Source organism: Lutzomyia longipalpis, chromosome 1, assembly GCF_024334085.1.
Source record: "Lutzomyia longipalpis isolate SR_M1_2022 chromosome 1, ASM2433408v1".
In the NCBI taxonomy this organism is placed as follows: domain Eukaryota; kingdom Metazoa; phylum Arthropoda; class Insecta; order Diptera; family Psychodidae; genus Lutzomyia; species Lutzomyia longipalpis.
The window spans coordinates 36,598,971-36,609,872 of NC_074707.1; the positions used below are offsets into that span (position 1 = coordinate 36,598,971).

General features: G+C 35.9%; 1 protein-coding gene across 1 annotated transcript; it reads left to right on the top strand.

Moving 5' to 3' along the window:
- Nucleotides 1–45: 45 nt before the first annotated feature.
- Nucleotides 46–8,691, top strand: LOC129787090 (DDB1- and CUL4-associated factor 10). Its single transcript, XM_055822400.1, has 4 exons — nt 46–459; nt 5,897–6,010; nt 6,865–7,109; nt 7,417–8,691. The coding sequence occupies exons 1-4, from the start codon at nt 281–283 to the stop codon at nt 8,616–8,618; spliced, it is 1,740 nt and encodes a 579-aa protein (XP_055678375.1). The 5' UTR covers nt 46–280; the 3' UTR covers nt 8,619–8,691.
- Nucleotides 8,692–10,902: the final 2,211 nt, after the last annotated feature.

Genomic DNA, 10,902 nt, shown 5'->3' on the forward strand with positions numbered 1-10,902 from the left:
ATCTCGTATCTCCGTGGGATTTTACAACAGCTGATAACACAGCTGACGCATTTGTTTACATTTTGTCAAAGTCCAATTGGAGAAGTTGTGAGGTTAAGTCGAATTAAATTAATTAAATTCCACTGCCCGTTGTGATTTGTGCCCAGTCGGCGTCGTGAGCTCACGTGGAAAGTGTCCAGGTGCTGGTGGACAATCCGTGGGAAATGCGCAAAGTGCAGTGCATCCGCTGAATGGTGTTTGTTTACATTATTGAGGATTTACCTGTGAAACACACATTTTTATGGGCCTCTTCTCCTGGCTCGAGTCCCGCAATCGCGGCTTCCAGCAACGCATTGGGGAGACTGATCGTATCTGGAAGAGCCTCTACTCCACCATTGAGCCATCGGATGTGTGGGCAAAGCAGAATGTCAGCAATCACCTCTGGGGTGGCGTCTACAATCTCGAGTTCTCCCCGGATGGGTGAGTTTTTATTTTTGACGAATTTCTGGGACTTTTGGGAATTCCGGGAGAGGCTCCCTGAAAGAACAAACTCTCAAGGAATTCAAGAGACTGCCTATCTTTTATCTGAGAAAATGATCAGGGAATCAAATAAGATTCCAAGGAGGGGTTTTTGTTTGTCTTCTAATCAACTGGAATGCGCTTTCACTTCCTCCTTCCTAAATTTCTCTTCTCAAATTGCCAAAATTTATGTTTTATTTTCAATTCCAATTGGAAAAACTGAGCTTATGTTGTCACAATAATGGTTGGAAAAAATGCAAAAGCTCTCTGCCTCAAGAATTCTCTAGCCTTGATCTCGATGTCCAACATTAGCTTTTTAAGATGAATTGAGGCTCACGCAAAGCTGTTTGTGTTCTTTCATAAGGTGTTTCAACAAAAGCGCTGCAGCCTGTAGGTATTTATTGGATTAAATTAATCTTATTAGACTTAATCGTATTAAAATTAAGCAATTAATATCCTAGAATTAAATAAAGCCGGAACTTCAAGGGAATATTGTAGTGACAGAGAATTTTAAAGATTTGTGTGATTTATGGAACTTATCAGGGAGGAATTTGAGTGTCTAAACACCTTAAAAGTTAAGAATACTTTGTTTAGGCTCGAAAGTGATTGTTTCCAGCTAAAAGTTCGAAAAAAAATTAAATTGAGATTTATAAAAATGTTAGAAATACCGAGCGTTAAAAAAGAACTATCAAACGTTAGAATTAAAGGCAAATGTCAGAATAAATATTAAATGACAGAATAAATGTCAAACGTCACAAAGAAAATGACAGGCGTTAATAGGATACTGTCAAACATGAGAGAGGAGATGTCAAACTTTAGAAATAAATCCCTAAAAAATGAAATATTAATTATATAAATTAAATTAAAAAAAAAGCGTCATGTACTAAAAAAATTGTCAAACGTTAGAAAAAGAAATATCAAATCCTTGAAAAAAAAACGATTTGTGTCAAACTTTAGAAATAAACTGACAAATGTTAGAAATGAAACTTAAATTATTACACAAGAACAGTCAATCGTTAGAATTGCAGAAATAAATAGTTCTAAACCTGCAAATTCGAATGCAATAAAAAACTATAGTGAGAGTTCTTAGAATAAATATTTCTTTAGATTAACTCTTCTATAGATTAAGCCAGAAAATTAGATTCGTAGAACGTACGGATGATTAAGGAGACTTATAAAAATTTTAAGATTTGTAGAAAATAAAGTTTTAACTTTGGAAACTAGTGGGTTTTCTAGAGCTTATCGTCCTTTTAAGCTGTGATTCTTTTCTTAGATTATAATGATTTATAGGAGCTATTCAGCGAAATATAGGATTTGAAGAATTGAGAGAAATTTCCGTCAAAAGAAAGGAAAAATTAAGGATTTTGAGATTTATGAAGTTATTGGTAGTTCTTAGTTTAAAAAAAAATAATTAAATAATTTTAATTATTTAAATAATTTTCACTAACTTCTTGGAAATAACAAAAACTATTTTAAAAAAACTTTGAGATTCTTTTTTACGTTTCTCTCGGATCACCCGATTTTAAATAAAATATACTAACTAAAAAATAAGTAAAAAATAAAATTCCCACCGCAACAGCGCGTGGCCATGACGATTGGATGGAACTCTCAATTCATTTTTTTCTGCTATACCTTCTCACAGCAGTGGCACATTTAAGGTGCGATTGTTGTGAGTCTTTTTTTTTAATACGAAGAAGATGGAATGAGATGCTTGCAGAAGACAAGTTGGTTGGTACAAATAACCTGCTGACCAGACCACAGACCAGGAAGACTTGCGGTGCGCTTGACCTCCGACGTCTGTCAACAGTCTGCTGCAAACTCTGTGAGCTGCAATGAAGAAATTCCCCCCAAAATTACTTCCAAATTACAAAGTCTTTTCCTCTGCAGCGGTGACAATGTTGGAATGATCTGGAATTCCCATGAAATCATCTATGAAAATATATATATATATATATATATGTATATAAATTAGCTTGTTCTTCAAGAAAAGAATGTGAGAATAGTTTGAAGGCGTATTTCTCGTTTTTTTTTTAATACCATCCAAACCTCCTTCATTTGTAGCACTTTTATGGATTTTTAAGTGTTTTCTGATTGACAACGGAAATGCAAATAAGTCGCCACAAAAACACACTCAACTATTAATCTAATAAAATAATTAAGAATAGGAAATAGAAAATCACACGACTGAGGAAATGTCTCTCATTCATTCATCACGCAAATCTCTGAGGAAGGACACATTAGTTTGATGGATTGTTTTTTTTTCTTCTTCTTTCTGTCGAAGCTCAGAGATTGCGGGAAATTAAATCAAAATTTTTACTTTTACTTTTTTTGGGCAAAGTGAGAGATTCTTTATTTCAAGTTTGTTTGAGAGATTGGGCAGCGTAAAAGCCACAAAAAGAAACATAAAAGTATAAATTAAAATATTTTGGAACCACAACATTAGAGTGAGAGAGAGAGGAACCTGTCTGCGGTGTAAACAAATACAAAAGCACGTGATTTTCTGGTTTTCTCAAATGAAAATTGCGTGAAGCTCAGAGAGCCCCGACACTGATACCCCCAAGTTAACAACATTAACTGGTCAGGAGGAGATAGCATCACAAGTATGATTTCCTGTAATTTAATCGCACAGATGAGATCACAAAGATCACGACGTATTTTCCACAGCAGTGATGCTCTTTTTAGCGATTGTCTACCAGATAGAATCACTTCTCATCAACTTTAGAAGGAAACTTCACAATTTTTCAAAAAGAAATTGCTTTTTAAAATAGGAAAAATCCGATAAAATTAAAGAATAAAATTCCCAAAATTCTTGTAGATTCTAATCAAAGATCAAATCAGTCAAATTGATCAAGCGGATACAGATAAATATAGCCGAAAAAAAATAATATGACGCATGTTCATCAATTTTGCATGGATTGTTCTGCTTATTCATGTCTTAAAAAGCGAATTTTTTGTTGATTATTTTAAAGCTTCTTTTGGTTTTCTTGTAAATCATTCCATGATGTAATCACAAAGAGCATAAAAGCTTCAATTTGGGGCAAAATCATAAAATATGAGAACATTTAAATGTTAAAACGAGAAATAATATTTCAATGAATTTAACACTTTAAGAACAGAATAGGTACGAGCAAAAGAATTATTAAACGACGTGTAATAAATGTAGAGTAGAAAACATTTAACCCGGCTGGTCCATAAATCACTGATATTCTCTTTATGTTAAATTTTCTTGCAGTAAAACAATCTGCGAAACGATTTTCTGGTTTCTCGTGGTCCGTGTAAGTTTAGAAGCGACGCGACGTTTCGTTTTCATTTTAAAGATTTCTTCAGACACTATAAACTTCACAAATAAAGTAAACTTTAAATTACTTTGAAAAATATTTCTTTAATTATTTAGACAGTTTTGACATCTAAAAACTGAACTCCTTTTTGTGATATTAAATATTTTAAATTAGTTTAACAATTAAATAATTAGACAAATGGTTTTTTTTTATCTTTCTTTTATGATTTAATTGTTAAACGTTCTAAAATAATTCACAGATCTTAAAAAAATTAAATAAACTTTACAAATTTCTTAGAATAAAAAAATCTTTTAATAGCCACGTGAATGAACTTAAAAAGTCGCATAATGAGGGATAATTATTTTTTTTTCACACAGTCATTAGCCAAACATGTAATTAATTATTGTTGTCGCCGTTTAAAATAAGCCAAGGGGATGGTATAACCTCTTTTTCTGTGAGGCAAAGTCACTTTTTGTTGACAAAAATGTATGAGGAATTCTCGAATCTCGCTCAATCTCGACCGATTCCCGAGAAACACTTTAACTTTTTTTATATTAATAATGTTATTTCGATGATGAGATAGGGATCAATCGAGAGCTTATTAAATGTACTTTCGATTGCAAGTGGAATTGTGCAAATTGATCCCTTCTTTTGATCGGAAGAACGTGCTGCCTCACTAAAAGTACTGATTTCTCGGGGTTGGGCATGCCCCTGAAATAAGCGAAAAAAACTGAATATAATTATTTTTAAATGGATGTGACTGGAAAAAACTTACACGTTCTGGTGCTTGAACTTGTGGAAATATTTCAAGATTTTTTAATGGAATAATTTCTTAAAACATATTGGAATAGATTCTGTTGAAAATTATTAACTTTTCCATCTTGTTTTGGCCTATAAATGTAGAATATCAAATTAATTTTTATATAGCGAAATGTCTCTTAGCTAAAAGGTCTAAAAGAACTAAATTTTAGACCTCTACTGACTATTCTTTTGAGCAGTAATAGCTAGTAAAAGGTCTTAAATCACGCTGATTGTAAGAAATCTGTTTTTTTATAAAGAAGGAATTTTCTCTTTTTAGAACTCGAATTAAATTAATTTATTTTCTATTGAAATGTTTTAAAAAAAAAGAAGTGATTTTCCAACATGTATACAATAATAGTGTTTTAACGTAATTTTTAAGGCAAAAAAAGGAACTTTTATTATGTACAATTTGCAAATAAGAAAGAAATATTTAAAGGAAAATCTGTTTATATTTGGTAATTCTAAAAGTTAGTTACATTAAACTTTTACCCATGACACATTTCGCTCCTTAAAAATAAAACTTTAATGTTCTTAAATAAAAAAACCATTAAAGAATAAAATCATTATTTTACAGTTTTCTTTATTGCTCTTTAAAAAAAAAATTGATGAAATAATGAACTTTACTTTCAATTAGAATACACGTCAAATTTAAATCCCACACCATGCGCCATTCTCTTTAAATGTTTCTTTTTTTAAGAGCTCCGTATTTAAATGGCTCTCGTGCGCGGTTCTTGTTCTCGCATCGGTACAAGTGAATGCAAAAATTCTTCAGGTGCCGAGCCTTCTCAATGAGTTCCCATTAGTACACAAACGTGTGCAAGAACAAAAAACTACTTTCCTTTTCTGGGTCGCTCGTGACCGGTTTGCGTCTATTGCGTAACTTTAGCAATGAAAATGCAAAATCTAACACACGGCATGGTTGGTCCTATATACAAGAGAGGATCCGGGGAGGTGTGTACTGTGGGGGGTGCCCCTCGTAAGATCCGTTAGAGAATCAAAAAATCCCCTTCACACGATCTTGGCCGGGCTGTGTGGCACAGAATCTGTCGCTGGCGGAGATCTTGTTGAACTGGAATGGGCAAATTACCTCATTTTTTGTTGGTTGATTTGCGTTCTTTTATCTCTCTCGGCGCAACTCCCCATCTTCGGGCGCCTTTTTATGTGCCAAATTGGAGTCAATGCCAGAGTTTTATGACACGCCGCGTGTGTGATTAAAATTCCTTTGCACGGGGGAGGGCGGATATTATTGTGGTGCCTTTGTCTCTTTTAGTGTGGCGGACAATTTTGATGGTTATTTTCATGAACTTCACCTTCCGCAGGTCCATTCTGGTGGCAGCGTGCGAAAAGAGATCGATTGTTCTCTTTGCAACGAATACATTTAAGGAGACCAAAATTATAAGGCAGGCCCATTCGGACTGCGTCAATTGTGTAAAGTAAGTGCTAATTATTCAATTATTTTGCATTATTTTAAATTTGGATGATTGGGAAGAGCTTTCGTTTGACTTTTGTTTAAATTAAAAAAAATTGAAAATAGCAAAGTTAAAAATCTGTTAAAATAATTTACTAATTGTAAATTTTGGTATTCTATGAGAAAGAATAGCAAGATTTGAAAGATTTAAAAATTAGTACACTTTTAGAACATTATAGCCAAGACACATTTTACATTATTAGAAAATTAGAGATTTAATATTTTGATTAATATTAATTCTGTTTTAATTGTTTGTGGAATTTGAAAAGCTTGTAGAAGTATTTTCTCATTTTTTTTTTACTTTAAAAGAGTATTTTTTTTCATACAAAATAATTTATTTAATGTTAGGTTCTAAATTTTAACTAGAAAAGAATATATAAAATCTCTATGCTAAATCTATAAAACTTTTTTGTTTTTGTCTGAAATCATTTATAAATTCAATAAGCTATTCACAACCAATTCCTGTGCTAATTCACCATTGTGAGCTAAAGGTCAAAGTTTACGTGTCGTCTAGATTAAAAAGACATAATTTTGCAAGTTTGAAAACTCGTTTTTTTTTATTATAAATTCTTCTTTAACTGATTCAAAAAGAATATTCCAGTTCTTAAAGCAGTTTAAACTGTAAATAAAATCTAAACCGTCTTTTATAGATTGATATGTGTCTTTGCTAATTGTAGTTCTAAAAGTACTAAAGTTTTAGAACTTTCAAATCTCACAATTCTTTTTCACAGAATACGCAAAAAAATTCATTAATAGTAAAAAGAAGAAAGATTTTCTGCGAAATTCAGGTTATTTAAAGAAAATTCTTCTTTTCAATAGATTCTTAGATGACAGAACCTTTGCTTCCTGCTCAGATGACTGCAGTGTGGTACTTTGGGATGTAAGGAATCTCAAGACACGCCTCAAAACACTGAGAGGGCACTCAAATTGGGTTAAGAACATCGAATACTCCAAGAAGGATAATTTAATCGTAACATCGGGTTTCGATGGAAGTATCTTTACGTGGGATATCAATTCATCCACCGAGAGTGGACTTCTCTACAAGAATGTCTTTCACACTACAGGTAATGACCTCCTAATTCCTTTAAAGAAACAAATATGCGATAGTTGGGAATATTCATGGCCAAGATTAATTTTGCACAAAATTCCAATCAAATTATTAATCAGCTTTAATCTGATTAATTGTGTGTACGATCACCGCGGAGCGATTAGGTAAAATGAATGGGGCAAGTGCTTGAAAGCACCGTGAACTTGGGTACAGCTTGACTGGCTTGTTTTGTCGCACCTGGGCAGTACCTGAAGGTCACAAAAGTTTGTCCGAAATTTTTTGGTATTGAAAAGAGTTTTTTTTCTCATGTTTTTGCGGAAAAGGTTTGATGCGATGCCGACTGACGCCGGACGCCAGCAAACTCGTGATCTGCACGACAGGAGGCTACATGATTATAATACATGATCTCAATTTGGAGACACTGGCAGAAGACCTCGCGGGCTTCCGCCCCAATTTGCATAGACTGATGCAGCTGGGTCGTCAGCTGATACCATTTGCGTCGCGTTTCCACCATCTCTTCCTGCGGTCGCAGCGAACGAATCGCGTGGAGCTAGTCAGCGACTTCCCGGAGGGCAATGATGCCGAAGTGATAAGTTCGCTGCAGATTCACCCGCATGGATGGTGTGCCCTCAGCAGGAATATCAGCTACGACGAAAGCTCCGAATTTACGTGCGTGCACGACATTCAGGACATTGAGGATGATGACGTTGAGGAGGTGGAGGATGAGGAGGACATTGAGAAGGTTCTCGATTGTACGATTATTGAGCGTAGACTGAGAATCCTCCGTCCGGATTCAGCACTCTACCGGAGGTATGCTGCGAGACTGAGAGCAATTCGGCAGGAGACGACAGCTAGGGGAGAGGGGCAGGTGACGAGTGAGGATATGCATCCGGATATTTGGGAAATTCAGTGGCCTCTAATGAATAGGAATACGCACCAGATGAACTCAACGCATAGTCGTTTGGAGCGCTTCCGGAGTGGTATTGTCCCAGAGGAAGCGCGTGCCGCAGCAGCAGGGGGTTCAGGGACGTCTGCAACGGCTGAGATGCGCGTAGCCACAGTGGCAGCAGCGATGATTGCTGGGCCACGGAATGAAACGGAACGGAGTGTCCTGGAGGATATGGTTGTTGATTCGGGCGAAGAGTTTGTCATGCCGCGCGAGGAGCACGTTCTCATGTCCTCAAAACGACGCAGAATCCATCAAAATGCCAAAAGGATGCTGTACTACATCGAAGAACCGAATATCGGGAAGCGCTTCATTAAGGAGCTGTGCTTCTCCTCAGACGGTAGGGTTATCTGTTCACCCTATGGCTACGGCATACGCCTCCTTACCTTCAATCGTGACTGCAGCGAACTCAGCTCGTGCATGGGGGGCCCCGATGAGGGGGCACTGAAGCTAACAGAGCTGAAAGTGATGAAGTGTCACTCGGACATTGTGGTCAGCACCAAATTCAATCCCAGGCTGCCACTTCTTGTTACAGGGTGCCTCAATGGGAAGATTGTATGGCTACAGCCGGTCCTCTGAAGTCATGCCATCGCCAGTACTTAAAATCCGGATGATTTTTTTTTTGGCAATAAAGTAAGTTATATAAATGAAATTTCTTTCTTAATGATTTCATGAATTGTCCTTGATTTTTTTTTGTATGGAAAAAGGTGGAAAGAATTGAAAATATTTTCAGAGGAATCTCGAGGCCTTTATTTCAATTTTAGCTGTGTTTCTTTCATACACAGCTTTTGTGTACCGAGCAAAATCGAAAGTCGTCAGATCGGGCTCAAACTTGGGATGAGCACGAATTAGGGTCCCCACATTCCAAAAAACGTATGCGCCAAAAAATTTTTTCCGGCCGGCCGGCCGTCCGTCCGTCCGGAACCTTTTGCTAAATTACAAGAGAACGGTAATAGATAGAGACTTGCGGTCAACGGCAAAGTTTAAATATCGACCGGAAGACATCCGATTATGAGGTCAAATCCACCCCCCCACCCCTCCGTCCGCCATTTTGAATAACCTCAAAATTTTGTTTTCGCTATATCTCAGCCCCTGTAATAGCTAAAAATCTGAAATTTTGATATGTTGTAGGGGCCATCAAGAGCTTTCCAACGATACCTCATTTTCGAAAATCGGTCAAGCCGTTTAGCCAATATCGCTGCCACAATTTTTCATCGAAAATCGACCATAACTCGAAAACGGCTTGACCGATTTTGATCAACCCGGGGTCAAATGAAAGATCTCAACAAACCCTACAACTCTCCAGAACATCCGAAGTTTCAAAAGTGACCGCTAGGGGGCCAAAAATCAAAAACAAAATTTTCGATGAGTTTTCGATGAATATCTCGAAAACGCCATTATCGATTTGCTTCATTTTTTGATATGTTATAGCTGACTATATTATCTAGCTCCATACCAAAAATGAAGAAAATCTAAGTCGCCGTTCTCGAGATATAGCCTTCCAAAGTTGGCATGTCATATCTCGGGTTCTACAAGTCCGATTTTGATCAACTCAAGCGCAAATGAAAGGTTTCGTGAAGCTCTACAAATGTCTAGAACATTGCAACTTCGAAAAATGACCGTGAGAGGCGCTAAAGTCAAAATAAAAATTTTCGAAAATTTCGAACTCGAATATTTCGAAAATGCTATTATCGATTGACTTCATTTTTTAATATATTATAGTTGATGTTAAGACCTTTCCAACGATAGCTCAAACTCGAAAATCTATGGAGCCGTTCCCGAGATATGGCGTTTTAAAGATTTCTTGCGGGATGACTTTTCAACTTTTCTCGACTTTGCGCGTATTTAAATATGAATTTGCGTTCTAGTTTGCTCTCACAAAATTGGTACACTGAAAGAAACACAGCTCTCGTAAGCTTGGTCAGCTTACCGTACATTTTCTTTGTGAAAATTTAGTCTCGTTTGATTCGTAGAAAACAATTAGAACACACAGAAAAAAAAAACAAATATTTCGTTTTTTCAACAATTCGTTTATTCATAAAGTTAAAAGAAAGATAGAAGACAGCCACTACCTAGAAAATTTTCTAAAAAACTTTTCAATGACTTCCAAATAGAATTTTTCATATAAAAAAATTGATTATTTTGAGGTAAAATTCAATGAAATTTTAACTAGAAAAAGAAACAAAATATCCACGCAAATGGTCCATGGCAGAAGTAGTCTTCTCCTGTTTGGGGAATCGTTGGGTTTGACGGGGTTGACTGATTGGTGGATGAAGTTCCATTAGTAGTTGAGTTATTCCCGCCGGTAGTGGCTAAATCAATGAAAATGTTTTATTTAGACGCAAAAAAAACATAAAGAGATTTTTAAATATTTATTTTAATCTACAAAAAATCTAAAACTTCAAAATAATCAGCTAATACTTACCATCTTGTCCAATTACAAAAACCGCGAGAATTGCGATAATCAAAAAGATTAAAAAACGCATGTTGTTTGATTGATTGAATGCTCTCAAGAACTGTGTGCTGTAGATGAATTTTAGACAGCTTTTTATACTTAAAACTAGTCAACCCGAACCCCCAATCACGTGTGAGCAATCACCATTTTAAGCTATAAAAGGGGGGCGTATATTAATAGGGGGGATGAATAATACGGTACCCCGAGAAATTCTAAAAATAAAAAAAATCCCGTTATCTGACCCTTCAGCAGGTACAAAATGGGGAAAATTCAATTTTTCTGTGGGGGCGCTATAAAGGGGGGTTGGGGCGGAATCCCATATAGCGCTTGCAACTCGTATTGACCCCCTCTACCCCCATACCAAATTTCATCAAGATCGGCCCAGCCGTTTAGGAGGAGTTCATGTGC

Bases quoted from the DNA above. Each gene is read 5' to 3' on its own strand.
- LOC129787090 (XM_055822400.1), top strand. From the start codon at position 281: ATGGGCCTCTTCTCCTGGCTCGAGTCCCGCAATCGCGGCTTCCAGCAA. The intron at 460-5,896 runs GTGAGTTTTTAT...CACCTTCCGCAG, and splicing joins CTCGAGTTCTCCCCGGATGG to GTCCATTCTGGTGGCAGCGT. The intron at 6,011-6,864 runs GTAAGTGCTAAT...TCTTTTCAATAG, and splicing joins GACTGCGTCAATTGTGTAAA to ATTCTTAGATGACAGAACCT.